This window comes from Sciurus carolinensis, chromosome 11, assembly GCF_902686445.1.
Source record: "Sciurus carolinensis chromosome 11, mSciCar1.2, whole genome shotgun sequence".
NCBI classification, from domain to species: Eukaryota; Metazoa; Chordata; class Mammalia; order Rodentia; family Sciuridae; genus Sciurus; species Sciurus carolinensis.
In genome coordinates, this window is record NC_062223.1 from 103,130,471 (window position 1) to 103,153,000 (window position 22,530).

The 22,530-nt window shown below is 38.2% G+C and overlaps 1 protein-coding gene and 1 pseudogene across 1 annotated transcript; both read right to left on the reverse strand.

Annotated features, from left to right (window-relative positions):
• Positions 1–6,288: 6,288 nt before the first annotated feature.
• Positions 6,289–15,243, reverse strand: LOC124958975 (stromelysin-2-like). Its single transcript, XM_047517596.1, has 10 exons — positions 15,139–15,243; positions 14,248–14,492; positions 14,006–14,154; positions 13,466–13,591; positions 11,657–11,821; positions 11,338–11,497; positions 10,103–10,236; positions 8,541–8,700; positions 7,695–7,798; positions 6,289–6,389 (listed from the first exon to the last, which is right to left on the reverse strand). Exons 1-10 carry the CDS (start codon positions 15,241–15,243, stop codon positions 6,289–6,291), a joined length of 1,449 nt encoding a protein of 482 aa, XP_047373552.1.
• Positions 15,244–18,664: 3,421 nt separating this feature from the next.
• Positions 18,665–21,514, reverse strand: LOC124958943 (DNA replication licensing factor MCM4-like; annotated as a pseudogene).
• Between the last annotated feature and the right edge of the window lie 1,016 nt (positions 21,515–22,530).

Below are 22,530 nucleotides of genomic sequence, written 5' to 3' on the forward strand. Positions count from 1 at the left end.
AATTTTGATAGATCATATCCCTCTAACTCTCAGCATCCCTCCAACTCTCCCAGGCTTGAACTTTGTTCCTTTCTTGTACATGCATATTCCCAAATTTCTGAACCAAAATTGACCACAGGTAGGAACCACTGAAATATCCACCTTATCTCTTTCTGTAAATCCTCATCAATTTGCCTTTAATGTTGATCTTGTTCTGATGTAGGATTTCATGAAATAAGAAAAAATATACACATTGGTCTCTGTCCCCAGTTCCTAACACAGAGCTCCTAATCCCTTGAAGTGTTCTGGGTGATACATATGCTAAGGAATTTTCTGTTCTAATGTTTGGCCTCTGCCCTGGTTCCTGAGATAGGGTTCCTGATACCATTGTAGATATGGGTGAAAATGAGTCAATATTTGGTTGCTGACCTAGCTCCTGATACAGAGCTCCCAATCCCGTGGAATTTTCTGGTTGATAAGAGCATATTGTGTTCTAATAAGGTGACTCTTTGCAGGTAGTGGGAGGGCGGCGTGCCAAGAAGGGGTGGAAGCTCTGTGCCCTTCCCACATACCTTGATCCATGTATGTGCTTCTTCATTTGCATCCTTTGTGACAATAAACTTGTAAACATAAGTAAATGTTCCCCTGAGTATTGTCAGCTGTTCTGGTAAATTATCAATCATAAGGAGTGTTGCAGGACCCTAATTTATAGATGGCCTGTCAGAAGATCAGGTGGCCCCAATATGCACCTGGTATCTGAGTGAGGGGAGCAATCTGATGTGACTGGACTCTTAACCTGCAGGGTCTATACTAATTCCAGGTAGTTAGTGTCAGAATTGAATTATATGACATCTAATTGGTATTGGTTGAGTGGGAGAATTGATTGATGTGGGAAAAACCCAATAAGTCTGGCGTCAGTAGTATTGTGGGTATAGAGGAGAAAACAGTTTGATTTTTCATACAGATTACAAGCCTATTCAAAGGTCATTAGCTGAATCCCAAAGTATGCAGAGATGGCAGATTGGGTTACTTATTTTCTGCTTTGGTTCCTGTTCAGAGATTCCTGTTTTGATACTAGATCAGCAATGACCTGTCACTCACAAATACTCAGATTTTCACTCAAACCATCCACCCTCTTACCTGTGGGTCCCTTACCTCCCAACTGGATGCTGCTTGCCTCCCTGCCTGGATTTCCCAGCCTGCTCACCTCAGATGGTTCTCAGTATTCCTCCCACTTCCTGGGATTGCCACTGACTCATTTTCAAACCTCACCTGCTTGACTCAATTATGACTGAACTCTGCTTTTATCCCTTTTGAATGTATGTTTTGCTCATTCAACTGTCACTTCTTGTTGGCACCTGAATCTGGAACAGTGTCTTGACTCCAGTTCTGTCCCAGTCCCTGTTCTGAACAGATATTAATTCAACATCTTCAGCTCTAAGAACTTGGTTATGCCAGAATTGATTCCATAACTTGTTAAACCTGGGTCAGAAGTTAATTTTATGTGGGCTTCATGGGCAAGGTGAAAAATGATCCAGGCTTTGAGAGATGGTTAGTTTTTCATAGGTAAAGAAAAAGAAGAAAGTTGGAGAGAATAGAGACAATGTGAGCACAGACTCTTAGAGAGACAACTATAAGGACTGAGTAACACTTCTCATATATTTCTTCTTGTCCACTCTGCTCCTCTCATGCTGTGCCCCTTATTTTTTCACTTTCTAGACATGGCACAGGCTACAGCAACTGAGGAAAATAAAAAGGTCAAAGATGACTGAGAATTCAAGATGAAGACTCAAGAAGAAAGTGGTGTTGCTGTCTAAACCAGGGACACTGAAGAGGGAACAAGCCTGGGGAGGTCACATAATGTGGATGGGATGGTAGGACCATAAGAATCAGATTTCTCCAGCTTCAGGTGTCTAAAGGAGTACACTTAATATTTTAGTTTAATGTCTCCAAACATGTGAAAAGTGCTATGAATTCAGCACTTTTCTGATAACTCTGGAGGTGAATCCTGAGTCAGTGTCAGGATTCTGAGTCAGACTATGTTTTGTCTTAGTGCTAACTGTCCTCAGACATTTTCACATATCAAGGACTGAGAATGAGAAACATCCTGGGGAGATAACTCCATAATCTCAGAGAACCAAAATACCATCAAACTTTTGTGCCCTTGAAGGCAAAGACATTAACTAGAAAATAAACAGAGGCAAAGTTAAGCTACTTTAGGCTGATTTATGTTCTGTTAAGTGAGTCTCAAGAAGAATAAGATCTTTGAATTCAGAGAGTTCTGCAGGAGAATCTTGGTGCTACTGCTCAATGGTTGCTGATCTTGGGGAAATCATCCTTCTGAGGCTAAGATTCTGTAATATAAACAGATTGCTATTTATCATGGTTGTTATGAAGACCAAATGAATTGTACATATAAAGCACTTTATGGTGCCTATACATTTATGGAAGTTCTTTTTTATCCTTAATCTCACCCCAGTCAAATAAGAGCATTCTTAAGGACCATTAATCAAGCATGGAAACACAGGAGAAAGCACTTTATGAGTGCTTTCCCAACATTTCCCCAAGATTCCTTTTGCACACTGTTCTCCTTCCTCACCACACAGTTGTTCTTGGTTGAAAGCATTGATACTGCCTCAGGGTCAACTCTCTTCTTATCAACTGACTAGTGACCACATGATTGGGGAGAGAATTAAGCTTGTCTCCACCTCTAGGGGTCTAACCAGTCTTGTTTCTACAGTGATTGTGGCTCCATGATCAAAGATAGCCCAGTCAGGGGAAGGTGGAAAAGTATCATTTGGTGCATAGAGGTAATGAGCGGCAAAAAGGTAGGCCTGTGGCTGGTGGGCCACTAGGAGGAAATCTAGCCACCACTCAGAAGGCAGAGACAAAAGAACAGCTGAAGAAATTGATCAAACCACAACCAAAAGCTACTCTAAGGTTTTCTTGCTAGTTGGTGAGTCACTGAACTCTCTTTATTAAGTCAATCTGTACCAAAATCGTCCTAAGGGACACTTTGGTCAGATTTCTGACACTATTGCCCCATCCATGCTACTATTGTTGGGCTCCTCTGTGACTTTTGCATCACCAAAATCATTATATTTCTCTTCCAGTTTTTGTTTCATTATCTAGCCCATAACAGTAGAGTTTTCCAACAGATATAAGCACATCTGTGGAATGACATGTGTAAAAGGATACTTGTAGTGTTTCAGTAAAAAAAAAATTGAAAATGAATCCAAAATGCATACAAATAAGGTAATGTTCAATTATGGATTCATATATTAGGTTACTATATAACTATTTAATGGAATGAGGCAACCCTCTGTTACAGTCTGTTAGAATAGTCTCTAAGGTACATTAAGTGAGAAAAAGTGAAGCATGGTACAAGATACAAAGGATGATAACCTTGGGTTCAAAAAACACAAGATTTAAAGGACATAGTTATTAATGCATAGTTAATAATGCATTAATGAATATTAATGCATATTCACAAGAAATCAGTAGCATTGCTCACCTCTGCACCAGAAAACTGGGTGACTGAGATAAGATAAATTTGTGAGATAAAAAAAAAATTTTATTTTACTAAATGTTTCTTTCCTTTTGGATTTTGGGCCATTTATAAGTATTTACAATTCAAAAAACTACTATCAAATAGTTAAAATAAAGAAGTGTTTCTCTTTCTCTTTCTTTTTCCCCAAGAAAGTCTCTTGTGTGATCAGAGGAAAGGAAAAGTGGGTTTGAGGGGAAGAGGAGAGAGCAGGAAAGGGGAGGGACAGCAGAATGAGTTGAACAAATTACGCTGTGTGCATGTGTGAATGTGCCATGATGAATTCCACCCTTATATATTCCTGTAAAGTACCAATTTATGAAAACAATTAATACATGGGCAAAAGACCAGGAGAGCAGAGAGTGAACAAGGAGGAGGAGAAGGGGAAGGAAGGAGGAGGCATTAGGGACTGAAATGGAACAAAGTGTTTTCATGCATGATTATGTCAAAATGAACCCACTATTATGTAAAGTTATAATACACTAATAAAAAATCTTAGAAAAAGAAAAGAAGAAAAGGCCCTTTTGATTACGATTAGTGCTATCTAGTAACTTTCTGATTCTCCTCCCAGGTGTGTGATAGGATATCATTTTCCCATCCTTGGTATTGAATTAGGCAATGTAATTTTCTTTGGCCACTGAAATGTGGACAGAATAATGTTTGTTATCTCCACATAGAGCTTCAGGAGTCAGTGTGAGAAGTACCAGTAGCTCCCTCTGTCACAGTGAAGGGCGGAGCGCAGGGTGGTGGCCTTTTATACTAGCCTGGATCTTGAAGTGAGGATGACTTAGAGACCCAAGTGGAACACCATGATGCACTGTCAGCAGAAAGTCACTGACAGCTGGGGATTGCCACCGCACAGCCTGGCCTAGCCTTTGTGACACTTGATTTTACAAGAATCAGTCTGGAACCATATTCTTTTATCTCTGTAGTGTCCCATATAACTTTATCTATTTCTAGGACTTAACTGAAGTTCCCAAGCTTCCAGTTTTATTTACTTTTTTTGAGCTTCAGATTCCCTTATCTAATGACTTACTAATGCCCTTACTTGGTTATCTTACAGGAATATCTAACAATGAGATGAGTCCTCCTGAATCTTAACTTTCTCCCACAAAATTGCTTTTCTTCAGGTCTTCCCCTAACTCTGTTGAAGTCACTGCCATTCAAGAAGTCGCTCAAGCCAGAAGTTTAAGGATTATTCTTAACAACTTATTTTCCCTTAAAACTCTTCATCTAATCCATCATTAAATCTGAATAATGATAAAATATAACTCAAATCCAATAAGCTCTCTAAATCTTCCCTGAGATCCCGTCATCTGTTAAAGCCCTTTTGCCTGTGTTCCAGTTTTTACCACTGTTTTCTTCCAATTCCCTCCAGCTAATCATTCAGAATATAAGATGGATTGTGTCACTTTGCATTAAAAATAGAATATAGCTAATATGTCTGAAAGACCCCTGCTGATTTTATTCTGCTTACCTAACATCATCTTCCCTTCCAACAAATCTCCCTTCCAAGACTCTAATCAGGTGCTTCTTTCAGCTCCTTGAGCATGGCTAGGCCTCAACACTAAATTTTGCATTTTTTCCCCTTAGAATGATCTATCTCCTTCTACCCATCCACTGGGTTAATTGGATTTTCATGCCTTTTTTTTTTTTTTTTTTTTTTATTACTGTCCCAGAGAAAACTTTTCTAACCAAAAAACAAAAAAGCAAAAACAAAAACCCTTTTAACAGGTAGCTCCTCCTCCAACATTATTCTTCCTTTACACTATGTCATTTGTAATTATATGCTAATTTGCATTTATTTGTTTGATTTCTTTCTCCCACTAGCCAAAAATCAACCAGGTTAGGTTAAATGTGTTTTCCTGACTGTTCTATATCTTGATCTATGACAGTGCCTGGTATTTAGGTGAATCAACAAAATAATGAGCAAGTTTCTATATTGTAACTGATATGTATACAGCATATGACTTAGTGGTGACAAATCCGTCAGACAATTGGTATCTACACCCAAACTCTTATCATACAGGATTTGTCAGGCACAAAATGGCAACAAGAGAATATTTTAAAGAGAGAGTAAAGTTGTTATGAAAATTCTGGTCTCTAGGTCAGCAGAGAATGCTGCTGAAGAAAGATTTGGACTGAAACAGGGGTGACTGAGCTCCAAACGGGTTCTTTCCCTACCTGTAAAAGTATAATATGCACTAGATTGACATACCAGGGTCCCAGGCTCCAACATTTTGGAATGTCATTTCCTACGTTTGCCCAGAACAAGTGCCACATGACCAGTATTGATCTGCTTCCTTCTTTAGATGTTTAAGGAACATTTGAAATATTTGAGTTGGTGCAGAGAATGGGAGTTTTTTTGTAACACCCATATGACCCACCCATGGAATATAGGATCCTAAACCAGTGATTGGCAGAATATCTGTCAAATCTCAGTTCGCAAAATAGCTCTTGAACATGAATTACTCTAGAAAGCAAGGAACAGAACAAAAATAAAAATCTTTATTAAATAATAAATAAAATAACCACAAGATACACCCTCTCACTTATTGAACATGAGCATTTCTCACTTCTGTGCAATGTAATTTGAGAGCAAGTGAAGAGGTTCAAACAATGCTGAATAACCACAAAGATGTCTGTGAGGTTCGTCTTTGACCACAGCACATACAGGAAATATCAATCCTTTTGACTTACAATAAATTAAATGAACAATTATTAAATTCATTTAAAAATTTCACATTGTCTTCTGATCTTGCTTAACAAAGTAGCCAGCTGTTACTCTTCAGTATATGTGTCACCATCTTGGCATTAGGGTCAAACTTGAACTGTGATGATCCACTGAAGAAATAGAAAAATCCTGTAAACATAGATGAAGAAAATGATGAGACATTCTTTAAATTAATCAATTTCACAATCTGTATAAATTTAAAGAAGAGTGAGGAATAATGGATGACATTTATCAAAAAGGTTCACTGATTCTGGTGTTATGTTGCATGCTTTATATGATTTATCTAATTCATCCTTGTTAAAAAAAAGGTGTAAGGTGTTATTAATGAGGACAAAACTGAAAATTAGGAAGATTTTGTATGTTTCCAAAGATAATATCTCTCAAAAAATAACAGAATGAATCAAACAACATTATCCTATGTAAATTTATGATTACACAAATGGTATGCCTTTACGCCATGTACAAACAGAGAAACAACATGTATCCCATTTGTTTACAATAAAAAAAAGAAAAAAAAAGATAATATCTCTTATGAAAGATTGAGGGAGGATTCCTTCTCCTCTGTCTGACTCCAAAGCCTGTGCTCTAAAACATTAGATTATATGTGTTTAAATGGGGTTATATGGTATTTCAAAACTTTTACCTGCTTTCCTTTCTTCCCAACCTCTCCTTCCTCCACTAGATCCGAAATGGGAGGCAATTGGACCAGAGAGAATCAGACCATTGATAAAATGTGCCAGAAGTTCATTCCCCACTTTGTATACATTATGGTGAAGTTGTTTTAATAACAAGATCATCAGCCTCATAGGCATTATGTCTGTCAAGTTCTGACACCTCCCTCCAAACCTCGAGCAAGCAAGCACAAGTTTTGCTTTGCTCTCTACCCTTTACCAGGAGTCAAATTTTGTCTATTTTGAGAATATGGAAAGATAATTATTTATTTACAAAAGACTAATGTAAACAATTACAGAATGCAACAGAAGCCTGGCTCACATTTGGTTGTATATCTATATTCACATAGGAACCTGAAAGATACTGGCTTCAGTGTAAGGATGTATCCTTTGGTTTTGTATGCAGGTATGAAACAGAGACTTGGAATTATTCAAGAAAAACAAAATGCAAAACCAATATGTATAAATTGGAAAGTTAAAACTTTTAGGAGTTTGGAACAAAAAGAGTATAAGACTGAATGATTTGAAACTACTTTGATTCTTCATTTTTTTGTGATATTTCAGCAACTTTATGTAGGTACCATTTATGTAGTATAAAATCTACCAATTTTAAGGGTACTGTTTGATAAGTATTATACAAAGACTTGTACACAAATGTTCATGGGCAAAGAGTTGAAACAGTCCAAAATATACTTTGCTTCATTTTGATGCCATGAAATGCCCCAAAGTACCCCCACTGGCAATAATTTTAGAATCCTCTTACCAAATTCCTGTAGTACAGCATCAACCTTTAACTCCACTCCTGGAAAGTAATCAGCTATTTGTCTAGGGAAGCCTTTCTCCATGGATTGACTATTTTCATCAAATCTGCACCAAATGTAAGAAGCTCAGATCAATATTGTGTAGAAGTTCCATTACACAATAGTGTGATATGACGTTAATGTTCTAGACTGGAATCATAGATACTTTTTCACTTGTGCAAAGAGGTTTTAAACATTTTTAGAGCTATAATAATGTATTTTCTGGGTTTATAAACTCATCACATAAAAGAATATTTTCTCCAGAAACAGGGTCATCATGCTACTCTACAGGAGTATGTATGTATGTATGTATGTATATATTCTATCTATTTGTTTGTCTGTTTATGTAAGGTCAGTTTTCTAAGCCTGGACACATAGAACCTAAGTACTTCCTGCCACCAATTCATAAGGACTACATGTACATAAGATACAAAGTGAATTAAAACATTTGATTAAAAATAAACTTCTGGTCATATATCACACGGGGACCCTGGAGACCTTGTCTCTGTAGCTTGCAATACCTGGGCTTCCCATGGCAGCCACATGGTGACTAGCAATGGGGTGAGAAGTAAATGTGCCTTTGGACCTCAGTGGGCCTCTCCTGGTGTCTTTGGGTGTCTGGATTTATGACCAGTGATAGCCATTCTTGAAGCCCTTTGCATCTGGGAAATTGCAAAGACTATAACTTGTCCTCCTCACAATCAGAATAGTCGAAGGTAGAGAAAGAGAGTGGGGAGTATGAGTATCCTTATACAAAAAAATAATAATAATAATAATTTCCCTCCAAAGTCCTTCCTATTTCACCTTACCTCCAGTATTTGTCCTCTACAAAGAAGTATGTCTTCTTTTTTTCCTTATCAGAAACAGCTGCATCTATTTTCCTTATGGTTGGAGGAAATCCCAGAATGTGGATGTCTTTTGGATAACCTGCTTGTACCTCACTTCCTCTGACCGCCCAGAACTTATTTCCTGTTGAAAAATATTTCTGTGTTAAAGAGGAAGTTTTGGTTTTAATGCCAACTACTAACCCAATGTCTAGTTTCTGGCATATTTAATAAAAATTTCCTGAGTGAGTAAATGAACAAATAAATAAGTAGATAACTCTAATTCATTACCCAATTGCTGATGAATTTTTAATCTACATTTCTAACTGAAACCTCCCTCCCAAACTTTGTTATCAGTTGATCAGTTGCTTTTTGGACACTTTTCTTAGATAGTTCATAATCACCAAGTCCAATCTGTGTTTCTTCTGAATATTCTATAAATCCACTCAAATTCAAGTGAATTAGGCCAATTGAATTCTATTAATTTCTCTACCTTTATTATCCCAGCCCTTCCTAAATATGAATTCCTTCCTCAAAACAAATAAGTTACGAGTCAAGGAAAAAAATTAAAACTAGAAATAAAAACTTAAAAGGGAACAAAATACCTTTTGATACCACATATCAAAATTTGGTGGATGAAAAGAAAAAGGGGATACTTATAGGCATAAATGCTTATATTAGAAAAGAAAACATGTTGCAGTTAAAAAGATGTCAAACTTAGAAGAAAAAAAATGAAGACAATAATAATGATATAGGTAAAAATTAATCATATAGAAAATAGAGATGCAATAAAGGGTCTACAAAGAACTTAATTCCCTGAGAAGACCAGAATTATTGTGTCCTATGAGGCTGATGAAGAAAAATAGAAGGCAAAAAGAGTCACTATGAGAAACACCAACAAAAAAAAAAACCAACTTAGCAATAATTGATTACAGCAAAATAATAATCTGAAAACTTGATATAAATTGATTTGAAAATAAATTGGCAATTTTCTACAAAAAATATGCTTAATAAAACTAACTCAAGAAGAAATAGAAGCTCAAATAGAATGTTATAAATAGAACGAGGGGTGGGGATCTGTACCATAAATGGAGTCTAAATCGAACAAAGTAGCTACTGAGCCTGGATAGTTCTCTTGACATATCCCTGCTCTGATACTGCAATATCTGACCTACTAAGGCCTTATATCACAGAGCTGTTCTCCTCATCTTATTATCCATTAGGAGCATCCTAGCTATTCTTGGCTCTTCCATAAAAACATGCAACCAATTTTTCAAATTCCATGAAAAATATTTTGACATTTGACATTATCAAATGTCATTATCTGTAGATAATTTGACATTTGAGCTATGTTGATTTTTTTCTATCCATGAATATGAGACATCATCTATTTATTCAGGAAACTTCATTGAACGTTTTAAAATAAAGTTTATGATGTTCTTTGTACACATCTTTAAAAAGCAGTGACACTAGATTTTGAAGTAATAAATCATCTAAAATGTAATTAAATGGACTAAACCAGTTAAAAATTCTTCCATAGTACTTGCCTTTAAAAATAAAAACAACGTCCTTGCTAGTGTCTTCATATGCAGCATCCAAGTGTGATGGAAGAGAGGGCCAAAACACAGAAATCAAATGCAGTTCAGGTTGGAGGCTCCAGGGGGATTTGCGCCATAAATATCTGCAATACATAAAAATGTTTTGCAATTGTGTTTCTTCTTTAAATAACAAATATATAGAATTAGACATATGAGAAAAATAACCTTGTCTTCTTTTCTTTCAATCGATGCTAATGACTCTATTTGCAGAAGCCTGTATATTGGATAATATTACATGGAATTCCAAGGTAATGAAATCTACTGAAGGTCTATTGGCCAGTGCCAATATGATAATTTACCTTGATTTCATTATAAATGTCTGTAAAATATTATGTATATTTTTTGCCCATTAATACTTTTTCAAAAATATATATTTTTAAAAAAATTATTATAGACCTCTTTATACTTGTTACTTTATTTTTATTCATTTAAAATTTTTGGTATTGGGGATTGAACCTAGGGGCACTGAGCCACTGAACCATATCCCCAGTTCTTTTTTTTCAATTATTTTTTATTTTGAGACAGGTTTTTGCTAAGTTGCTTAGGGCCTCACTAAATTGCTGAGCCTGGCTTGAACTTGTGATCCTCCTGCCTCAGTCTCCCAAGTTGCTGGGATTATAGGTGTGTGCCACCACACCTGGCCCTCTTTATGCTTGTGTATATGAATAGAACATCTTAGTAAAGAGATGAAGAAAATTGGTAGCAGTGATTGCACATAGGAAGTAACCAGAGAACTATAGGTCAGACATGGTGGAATTTTTCTTATAACTCTGTGTTTTTGGGTACTATCTGAATATTGTGCACAAGCCCATATTGTTTTTACTAAAATTGGTTAGTTGAAATAGTAGAATATTGAAGATACTGCTCTGCTTTTAAAGCTACACTAGTACTTTTTGAAGAAGTTCGATAACTTGTGATATTTTAAAAGTAAACGAACAGATAAAACCCCTGCCTTCATGGAGTATACCTTCCAGTGACCAAGAATCATCCCTTGTAAGTCTGTAAAGAAATGATCTGGACAATTCTTTGGAGGTGTTAAAAATTCAATGAGAACCAGATCTGAATGATTTCAAACGTACAGGAAAATTTTCACTTAAAAATATCAATCAGGTTTCTGTTTGTTTTCCTTTCTAGGCATTCTACAGCAAAAGGATAGAGAGGAAGATACATTTTTCTGGTCTGACCTGTCTTTAAAGAATAGGATTTCTCCCCTCAGAGTGCTGACTGCATCAAAGGACAGAGCAGGATCACATGCGACTGGTGCCCCAGGTTCAGGTGGGCTAGGCTCAGGTGGGCTAGACTCCGTGGGCACCACGGGATCCTGAGGGGCGACAGGGGCAGGTCCTAAAGGAAAGAGTAGGGGAAGCAAACATGAGGAGAAAGGTGATGCATCTGTGAATTTAGATGCTTTGCAAACATCTCAAGGTGCTGTGAACTAAATCACCAGTACTCACGTGGCATCGGCTCAAAGCTACAATGTCTGTTTTGTCCAGCGTCACTCACCGTAGAGGGACTGAATGCCATCCACATCATCTTGAGAAAGGTGGAAGCGGGTCAGGTCCGCAAAGGAATCGTAGACTGGATACATCAAGGCTTCAGGGTTGTCCGAATGATAGAGACCCAGGGAGTGGCCAAGTTCATGAGCAGCAACCAGGAATAAATTGATCCCTATTTGTAAAACCATAAATCTTCAGAGTCTAACAGTGATTTATTCCATAAATTGCATACAGAGCACAAGCCAGCTATACAGTTCATTCTTGGACTCACACTTTGTCTGCCCCTTGTTTGTGGACTGGTTTGTTGGTTGGTATATTTCATACCTCACAGAAATGCACGTGTATTTCAAGGTCGACTTTAAGTCAATATATGAGAAAGTTTTTCACTATATCGCTCCTTAGTTATATCTTTGGGCAGGAAAACTAGGTCACTCTTCTTATGCCGACAGTGATAAACATAGTTTCCAAAATATATTTCTTTTGAGACACCAAGATTAATAACATGTCATAAATACAACTTTTCATTGTAGAAAAATAAAGTTAGTCATTGTTCAGATTTAATAACATGTACCAGTTTCAACCTCAGTTTAAATTAATTGCAGAGTATTTTATGTACATATTCCTCAAACTCTTAAGTATAAAACTATGATGTTTTCTATGGAGATTTAGCCTGATTTGTTCTTCCCCTTCATGATAATCAAATAATTTTTGATTGTCAAAAATCTTCCCAGTAATAGGTGCCATTGGATGTGCAAACTCTTCAGTTTAAAACAGAAACATGACTACATATCCCATTATTATATATAATTATAATGCACCATTAAAATTTGGAAGACAAAAAATAAAATATCTGAATAAAAAATTATCAGAACTAAGAGAACAAATAGACACATTCACAATTGTATTTGGAGATTTTAAAATTTCTCTTACTAAGTAATAGAGCAAATAGAAAATCAGGATATGTTGGACTTGGAAAACTCTAAAATAAATAAATAAAACAGAAACATGCCCAATAGCAGTTTTCTGCAGCACAAACACAGCTGGATTTGACTTTTCTTTAGATTATAAAAAGAATTTAATCGATATTACAAATGACTTAACCAAAGGTCCAAACAATTATGCAGAAATTAATAGTCATTCAAATAAATCTAGATCATTTCTTACAGCACAATTTTCATTTCTATCTACTCAGTAGAGATGTTGTTCTTTGCATCTGCATGAAAGTTCTCAACTAATCTCAGAAATTGTGTGTTTCAACCATCTGTTTCCAAATTTCAGACGCCAAGTTAATTTTTGTCATTGTATTTAGATTTAGTAAAGTCTTTTAGAACCAACTTGGGGGGTGGGGAGAGAAAAACTCCCAAGCCAGAGGCAGTGACATACTTACTTAAACAGTTGACCTAGAGATTTACTCACTCCTGGCATTTTCTCCAGATCTTTCCTTTAAAAAGGAGGCAAATGAGAAGAAAGGAAAATCTCAAGGGCACATTTTAGAGTCAGAATGAACTCAATGGAATTCATTCTACACTAATTGTTTATAACTGAAGTAATGAAAAACAATTAAAAATGTCAGTCCTAAAACTGCCTGAGTTGTGGAAATACATCAGATGGTGCTTACTGCATTGTACATGGTGGGGGCAAAGAAGGAAATGCACACCTTTTACACAATTCTGCAAAAATGATTAAATGAAGGATAGTTCTGATTATCACTTAATCAGAAATTTCAGTTATCAGAATATTCCACTTATTGCTCACGCTGTACAAATTATTCTTTAGTGGCTTTTTCTGAAATTATCCTCAGATGCTTATGACCCACCTGACGCATCCTCTGTCCATTGCTCATCATCATCAAAGTGAACATCTCCATAAATTCCAGGCCCAGGTGAATAGGCATGAGCCAAATTGTATCCTGGTCCATCAAAAGGGTAAACGTCTCCATGTGCTGATGGAAAAACAATTAATGTAAATATGAGTATTCAGATTTTTTTTCACCCATTTTACTAAGGCAATACCAATGCTATGATCTAAATGTTAGTATCTCCTCAAAATCCATATGTTGAAACAATTTTCGATGTGATGGTATTAAAAGATGGGCCCTTTAGGAAGTGATTTGATCTGGAGAGCTCCATGAATGGGATTAGTGCCCCTTAAAAAGAGGTTGGAGGGAGTCTCTTGGCCCCTTCTACCAAGTGGGAACACAGAATAGACCCTCAGCAGACACACCATCTGCTTTCTTAGCCTCCAGAACTCTAAACAATAAATTTCTGTTGCATATAAATTACCCAACTTAATGTATTCTGTTTTTCTAGCCTTAGCTGACCATAACACCGGATGAATGGGTATTTTATTTCATTACCTCCAACTGCAAATGAGATCATTATGTCAGCCTCTCCTTCATGCAACCTGGAGAATGTAAGTGGAGTCACCTCCTCCCAGACCTTCAGAGCTTTCTCAATGGCAGAATCAACAGCATCTCTTGGCAAATCTGGTGTGTAATTCACAATCCTGCATAAGAAAATTTGAAGAAAATAATGTTTTCTCCTGTGAAACTGCAAATAAAACTTCAATATTATGTGAGAAACTCTTTGGACCCATTACCTGTAAGTAAGGTGGTTTTTCCTCCACTTTGGTGTGTCAGGAAAGGTACTAAAGTGACCAACATCAGGGACTCCACACCTGGGCTTGTGTATCATTTCCAATGTGTTAGAGTCCAGCTTTCCCGTCATTTCCAGTCCAAGGAACTTTTGCATTTCTTGGATTTTTTTAACAACAGGACGACTGTCCTTTCTTCTAAAAACACGGTTCCCATCTTTTGCAAGGTTGTAGTATTTTTCTAAGTATTGCTAGTAGAACAATAAGTATAATTCTTAAGTCATTCATGTGATTTTTTTAGCCATTTATCCAAATTTCAGAATCATTTATATGATTTCCCTGTTTATTGAAACAAAAGTATCAAACTTGACTTGATATTTCATTGAGATGCCCCAATGAAATAGTATTATTTCATTGCAATTTAATTTCCTAGCCAAGTAAGGAAATTGACATACTTGTGTAAATACTTTGAGTGAATACATCTAACTTCTTCCACTTGACATTGCTAATGCAGACCTGGTTCAAGACTGAAGTGACAGAAATTCATTTGTTCACTCACAGCAAATAATAACATAAGTATTATTACCTGATATTATTTAAAGACCAAAATTAGCATATTCTCCCTCCTGAATTATTTTAACTTAGTCCCAAACTTGCTACCACTATTCTATTCTGATCCTGAGTAATTATTTCTACTTCCTGTGCCTTTCTTTTCTTCTCTGTTAAAATGAAAGCATTCTCCACCTGCAGCACTTTGACATTTTCTGATGCTAATTTTTTTTTCAACACAATAACCTCTAATCAAGTTGTGCTGCTTTGTGTTGAGAGACCAAGCAGGCATATGTGTTTCTCCACGTGGGCTGGTCAGTAGCTACAGTGGATGCAACCTTTACTTACCTGGACAAAATCCATGTTTGGGTCCTCTTCCTTCATTGCCCCATTCAGAGGATGAGCAGAGCAGACTGGCAGACAGAACAGCACAAGGATGAATAGATGCTTCATCTTGACGTCCTTTACCTTATTAAGAAAGCCCCTTTCCTATCTACTACTGGCTTCTGTCTCTACCTTCCAGTGGCTACCCTTTTATAGGAAAACAGTGTTTAGATCACCAACAGCATGATTCACATTTGTGGTTTTTTAATCTGAATGACACCAAAAATGTTCACAAAAATTCAATGTGAGTACAATATAGCCTACATCAGTAATTCCCCTCAACCTACGAAACTTAAAAGAATGATTAATTTCCAGGAAGTGGTTTCTATGTTTGTAAAGAAAAAAAAAAAAAGAAAAAGAAGAAAAAGAACTGGATGGATAATTCATATTTGTTTATTTGCTGGGAGATTGCTGACGAATCTGGTAAAATCATAAATATTTAGATGTTTTTCTTTAAAAAGGCTATATTTTAAGCTCAAATATAAGCAGGTAAGACATAAGTAGATTGATGGGAAGAAATTCCAGATGTATCTGTGGTCTAAATGTGGGAATTGCTATCTAGGAAAATATAAAGACAGATCTCTCATTTTTAGAGTCCTTGTTTATAATAGTATTACAGATTTTCAGATGGATTTACTGGACCTGGAGTAGGAGGACTGTGGGAAGGAGGTGAACATGGAGCAGAGGACACAGGAGAGAACTTTTGGTGTTCACTCATTCCCCATTTCAGAATGAATGATATGAACCTAGTAGCTGCTCCATACAACTTAGTAAGTTGAAATATATTAAACTGCACATTTGACTAAAATATTCCTTCTATCTTCCTTGTCTTCTTAACTTTTAAAATTCATTTTATCCTTTTTTCTTACTCCAGAAGTACAAAGGAAGAGATAGATTGAAATTTATAACAGAGAATGATTTCAAATCCTTCCTTCACTTCGCTCACCTTTGTTCATGAATAGTATTTTATTTTTTCTTTTTCCCTCACACAAATAGAGTGCTTTCCATGCAGTCACACAGTAATAATTGTTTGGTCAAATTAACCTACTAATTAAAAGATCCTGAAATTTTTGTTGTATAGAATTACATTTTTTCTCTCAGTAAAGATAAATTAGTTCTACCATATCTGAAATATGAAAATTCAAAATAAAGGGAGATTAAATTAATTGATGTGTAGGAAATGATCTTTTCAGTACCATCTACCACCTCCACCCTACCTGGGTAGACTGGCTATGTTGGATGTCCAGAATCCAGGAGGTGCAAGGACCTCATGGTCAGAGTTGGAGAGAAGCTTGGATATGCACTGAGCCAGCCAAGTCAACTTGTGACTTAATTTGGTCAGTTTGCTCCACAACATGGTGGAGTAGAGTGGAATCAACTCAAAAATCAGAAGGAAAGGGATTGATAACCAGATCCAAAGACAGTTGGACTGGAGCAAGTATATAATTTCCTCAGGTGATTACTTTCCATCTAAAATATGGGATGTAGATAACCCCATTTTGTAGAGGGTAACTGACCCAGGACTAGATATAAAGTAAACTAAGGACACTAAGAATTAGTGTCTGGGAAAGGGAGAGTTCCCTCTGCTTCTGCCAGCTGGTTTTCAGGGAACCTAATTAGCACCATTCACTCCTTCCTTTTGGATTTTAAAGGACTTTCCCTAGGATCTACCTACTTTCCTTTGAAGTGTAAACACCCCTGTGAAGGCCCCAAGGTTAGAGATTTACCAAAGGTCAGAGAGATTTACCAAAGGTCAGAGAAGGGAATCAGAGAGCAGCCAGATTCCCTTATTGGGCTCTGCTTTGGTAAACACACTTCCCTCTTGGAAACCCTTACACACAATCATATGTTGTGTTTTTTGAAACCTTGTGCACAACTCTGTATCATTTTAGACTAGAAAATTTATGATACTAGATAGCTTATAAGTGTTAAGAAAAATTGGTAAGAGGCACTCAGAATTTGGAGTGCTGATTTCCTCTGGGCCTTCCAGTGTGAGATAAAGTTTGGTTTGCTGCTTCTTGTTTGATTCCCACAACAATTTGAAGAGTGGTTATGTATGCTTTATGCTGGGAGCAAATGTCCTTTCCTTTCATTGCAACTTCTTTCAGAGGCAAAGCTTGTTGGCTGGACAAAGTCACGACAGTGCCCTTAGGCACTGATTAGACAAGATCTGAGATGCCTCATATTAATTTGAGTCATTTAGTGTTGGCACATCCTGTTGAGAGATTATATGTAGTAGTAAGAGCTATAATTATGATTACAATTGGCAAAACATCAAACCACATACCTCACAGTAGTGATGTTGGTCTGTAAGCTTATCCTGCATTAAATCATCATACCTGGAAAACATGGTGACTGTGGCAGGGGAGTCCTATTTTTCTTTGAGTAATTTATTACCTATTTTGTTTACTGGAGTATATATATACTGTCAGACAAGCAGGCCTATACAATTAATCCTTAAGGGAAAGTGAAACTCCTAGAATAGAGCTTCTATTGTGTACCAGTTTCTAAATATGTGTTATTTCTACTCTGTAAAACCACCTAACAAGGTTGAAGGTAGGACCAGAAAACTTGAATAATAAATTCAAGGTATCTAATTAATGAGCAGAAAGTGATTTCTCAGAACTGTCATCATAGAACTCAACCACTACAATTTTTATGCTTATCAAAGATCTCTTGGCTTGGACCTTGGTTCTCTTTCAATATCTTTGTCTTGGGTTTTTTTTTTTTTATTTCTTCTATTATTTATTTAGAAAAGTTTTACATATTAGGATAAAACAGAAGTCAACCTGGAATCAATCATTTGCAACCACACATTCCTGATATAATAGTAGCCATGAAGAAAAGCTCTAAAAAGTATTACACTTGAGTGCTATTAAAAAAGAAGTCTCTAGCCCTTCATCGCCTCACACTGAATGATAAGCTCTGGTCATTGATTATCTCTTGCTACAAAATCCTTGAAGGGGTTGGTGCTGTAGTTCAGGGGTAGAGCCCTTCTCTAGAATACATGAGGCCCTAGGTTCAATCCCTACCACAGGGGGGGAAAAATCCTCAAGCATATCAAAGTCCACTATTAGTTTTCACCCAAAGCCACAATCTGCTGGGCATGGTGTTGCACACCTGTAATGCAGTGGCTCAAGAGGCTGAGACAGGACAGAGTTCAAAGCCAGCCTCAGCAATGGCAAGGAACTAAGCAACTCAGTGAGACGCTGTCTCCAAATAAAATATAAAACAGGGATGGGTCGTGGCTCAATGATTGAGTGCTTCTGAGTTCAATCTCTAGTACCCCTCCAACCCCAGAAACTCCACAATCCACACTGCCACCTTCAAAGACTGACACATTGTTCTCTATATACAGATGAAAAGCCCCACTGCTAATGAAATAGAATATCAAGAAAATAATCTCTACTGGATGTTCATAAATTGCCACAGTATTTTTACTTAAAATGTTAAAAAAATGAAAGCATATACTAACAAAATTGAACCCAAATTAGGGAACTTTATGTAGCCATATAATGTCTCTCGGAATCTATTTATAGTGATGGCAAAAGGAGCAGGTGACTGGCCTGCAGGTTGCGCATGCATACAAACAGGTCCAACTAGAAGCATGCAAGAGCATGGCTCAGGAAGCATTAGAGCAAGCGAACAGTTTTCCCAGTCACTGTCAAGAAGTCGTCATCAGCCAAGGCACGCAGAGCTTCTTCAAACATATCTTTGGTAATTGCTATGTCAGATTGTCCCCGAATATCTTCAAAAAGTTGCTGATATTTTAGAGCTGGGGTTTTGCCCTTAGATAAAATAAGTTTTTTCAATGCTTCAGCTAATTCTTCTTTCCGTTTACGAGAGGTGGCACTCATTCCTGTAGTAAGAATAGATATGTCCACAATGCCAGTCCGGGGGTCAGTTGCAGACTGTTTCAGAGCTTCTCGATGGAGACGTTTTGCCTCTTCTACATCAATTGCTTCAACTTTGCTTGAAAATTGTACTTTGGCATGGGCTTCTGCTAAGCGAATCAATGATTCCAGTTGTCGAGGGTATGCAGAAACCATGCCTCGACTACTCCCAATCTTCCTCATGTCTACATAAGCCTCAATGAGAGCCTGGCTAGCCTCCTCACTCAGTCGGGGCATGTTAGTGCTGTGAGCATATGCAATGTAGTCCTTTAGCATCGCCATATCTAGGAATTCCTCCTCTGCCTGTTCCTCGCTCTGGTAGTATAGTGCAACCAGGTGGTGAGCCAGACGTCGATCATATGCCTCATCCTGAGGGTCCAGCATGAGGAAGATCAGATCAAACCTTGACAATAATGTATGAGGTAGTTGGATGTTCTCAATGGTTGTTTTTTTAGGATTCCACTGAGATTCAATGGGGTTTGCAGCTGCCAGGATAGAGGTACGTGCATTGAGTTGACAGATGATCCCAGCCTTTGCAATGGACAGAGTCTGCTGTTCCATGACTTCATGTAGCACTGATCTTGTATTTTCACTCATCTTGTCAAACTCATCAATACAGCAGATGCCATTGTCACTCAGGACAAGGGCACCTGTCTGCAGAACTAGCTGCCTGGTCTCAGGGTCTTTCATCACATATGCGGTGAGGCCAACTGCACTGGAGCCCTTCCCGGATGTGTACTGGCCTCTGGGGACCAAATTATACACGTATTGTAGCAATTGGGACTTGCTGGTACCAGGGTCACCACACAGCAGGATATTGATCTCAGCACGAAATTTGCCCCTTCCTGTGTGACTGAAATCCTTCCTTGTTCCACCGAAGAGCTGAAGCAAGATTCCCTTTTTTATATCTTCATGTTCATAAATGCTGGGAGCCAAGGCTGAAGCGAGTCTCTCATAAATGTCTGGTTTCCTAGAAAGTTCCTTAAGCAATTCCACACGTTTTTCTGAAAAAAAGTTTCTGTTCTGCTTCTTCATCAAGACCATGCAGGCGCTTTGCATCAGTTTTCCGATAATGGATGACGTCAATGTGGGTTTTGTAGACAGATTTCACATTACTCACTCTTGGGTTAACTCGAATAGGCACTGCTCGATAGATGCCTGTGACATTCACTCTGTCCCCAGGCTGAACCTTGTCCACAAGATCATTGTGAGCAAAAAGGACGACAGTGTGAGGTGTCTGCCCAGCAGGCATGTCTTCAGGAGACTCTTGAAGTTTGATCATCTGCTTATCAGAGAAAAGGGAGCGGTTGTGGATGAGTGCCATGCTGTGTGTAGTGTGACAGTGCCCACAAGCACAGGGTTCGGCAATACGGCCACGGTCCATCTCCACCCGGGTTGTATGGGCACACACTTGGCACTGAAAGAAGGCCTCCTGCATTTCAGGAATCAGCTGGGATGTCCTGATGACCATGCCACTGATGGTGATGAGCTGATCAATGTCTTCTGGATTCAGGTTTCTCATGTTCTTTGTCTTCAATGCATTAAATGGTCTTACTTGAATCTGATGTTCTAAGATAGAGTCAGGGTAACGATCAAAGAAGATCTCATTGACAGCCATGTCAAAAGTAGGGATAACTTCCTGTGGATAGGAAATGAGTTGCCTATACAAATTCTTATCAAATGATTTTATGTGTTCACAGTTTACATTTAAAAATGGCTCCCCAATAACATTAATCTCTCCAAGTCGTTGCATATATAGAGGCTCAGTAATATCTATGCCAACATTTTCTTCTTCTTTAGCCATAGGGTCCATAAACTGTTGAAGAAATCTCTGAAAATTTTCCTTGCATGTTGCCACATTTACATCTGTTCCCCAGATGACAAGTTTTTGGCCCAAAGACTGCTCACTTGCTACCGCATCCTCTGCTGCTGCCCCATCAGACTGCAGATCCACCTGAAGACCCTTCCGTGCAGAGCCAAGGTCAGGCCTCTGCCTCACAGGTGTACCCCTAACCCCACTCCTTGGGGTTCCCTCCACCCTAGAGCTAGGAGTGCCATATGTCAGTGGTGAGCTAACATCAAAGTCCAGAGGAATAGTTGAAGAATGCATCTGAGGAGGACTGGAAAACAATGTGTCCTGCGCTGCAGGGCTCTGCAAGTCTGCTCCGGGCGAGGTGGGCATGGGCTGCAGCTCACCGGTGGAGGTGGAATCCTCGCCTCTCCGTCTCTGAGATGGAGATGACCTGGCTTCTTCATTCCGGGCTTGTGTCATATAAAACAAAGACGGCTATCAACTCTCACGTTTGATCTTCCAGGATTCACCTCTTGAGATGATTTGATTCATTACTGTGTATGCGCGGGGGTGGCCCGTCCGCGCCGGCTGCTGCGGCGGCTCGGGGTAGACGCTGGAGACGACATGGTGCGGGGATACCTGCGCGACAAGGACAGGCTCGCGTCGCGCCCTCCCCGCCCGGCTGCACGGACGCCCCCGCCGGGCTCTGCGCGGAGCCCTCACTGCCAACGCGAGATTACCAGGGAAGGGCTGCCACCCGCAGACTCTTCAAAGCTCAGGTTCTACCTGGACAGTTGCTCTTCCAGACAGCACGAGCAGGGCCGAGGGTTCTTTGTCTTGGGTTTGACCCTGTTATTTTTCTCTGTTCTTAGCACTTAGCCCTGAACTTGCCTTCAATTTTCTTCATCAGTTGCTGTTCTGTTCACTTGATCGTCTTGCTAATCTAGCTACTTCTTTCAATCCTTATATCCCTGCTCTGACACCTGCAGCTCTTCTTGGTTTGTGCTGTACTGATATGGTCCAGATCGTACATGTGTTAACATTCCACCACAGTCCCTAACTAAGACTGAGAAATACATAACAGCTCCTCAATCCCAGGTGGTCCAGTTCTTGGGAACCTGGTGAGCTATCTATTTTCAGTGTCCAATAACCTCTTATTTTAAGACTGCACACATACTCACATGATTCTGGGTCAATTGCAGCATGATGCTATCTTCAGTATTTGCAACTTCTTTCATTGGAAATATTGGTTTATTACAAGTTGGAAGTTAAAATTATTTTACCTTTATTGCATAAAGGAAAGTAAGACTCAGAAAACTCATTTGCTCAAGATCACAGAGTGGCAGACCAGATCTTTGGGTTTTGCACTATCCACAGGACTGTATGCTGCCTCTTCAAGACATGTAGTATATATAGGTCAAGGATAAATCAACTACTTCTTCCCTTTATAGATGTGTTTGGGGCTAAACTGCCTTTAGTTAATGCTTCCAACTAGAAAAGCTAGACCTTGACTAAAATTCAAATAAAATATAAAAAAGCAAAATCCCTACTTTTCAATGCATTTCTGGGCTCATAGACAAAAAGGAATCACCAAACACTCCTCCTGAATCATCCATATCAAATTTCTGAGGTCATGTTGGTTTACTCTAGTAAAGAAAACATAACTGACAC

What these genes read in the sequence shown, in the direction of transcription:
- LOC124958975 (XM_047517596.1), bottom strand. Translation starts at nt 15,243, where the DNA reads ATGAAGCATCTATTCATCCTTGTGCTGTTCTGTCTGCCAGTCTGCTCT. An exon ending in TGGCATTCAGTCCCTCTACG is followed by an intron (nt 11,498 to 11,656) that starts GTGAGTGACGCT and finishes TCTTTCCTTTAG; the next exon opens with GACCTGCCCCTGTCGCCCCT. An exon ending in TGCTGTACTACAGGAATTTG is followed by an intron (nt 6,390 to 7,694) that starts GTAAGAGGATTC and finishes CTATGTTTACAG; the next exon opens with GATTTTTCTATTTCTTCAGT.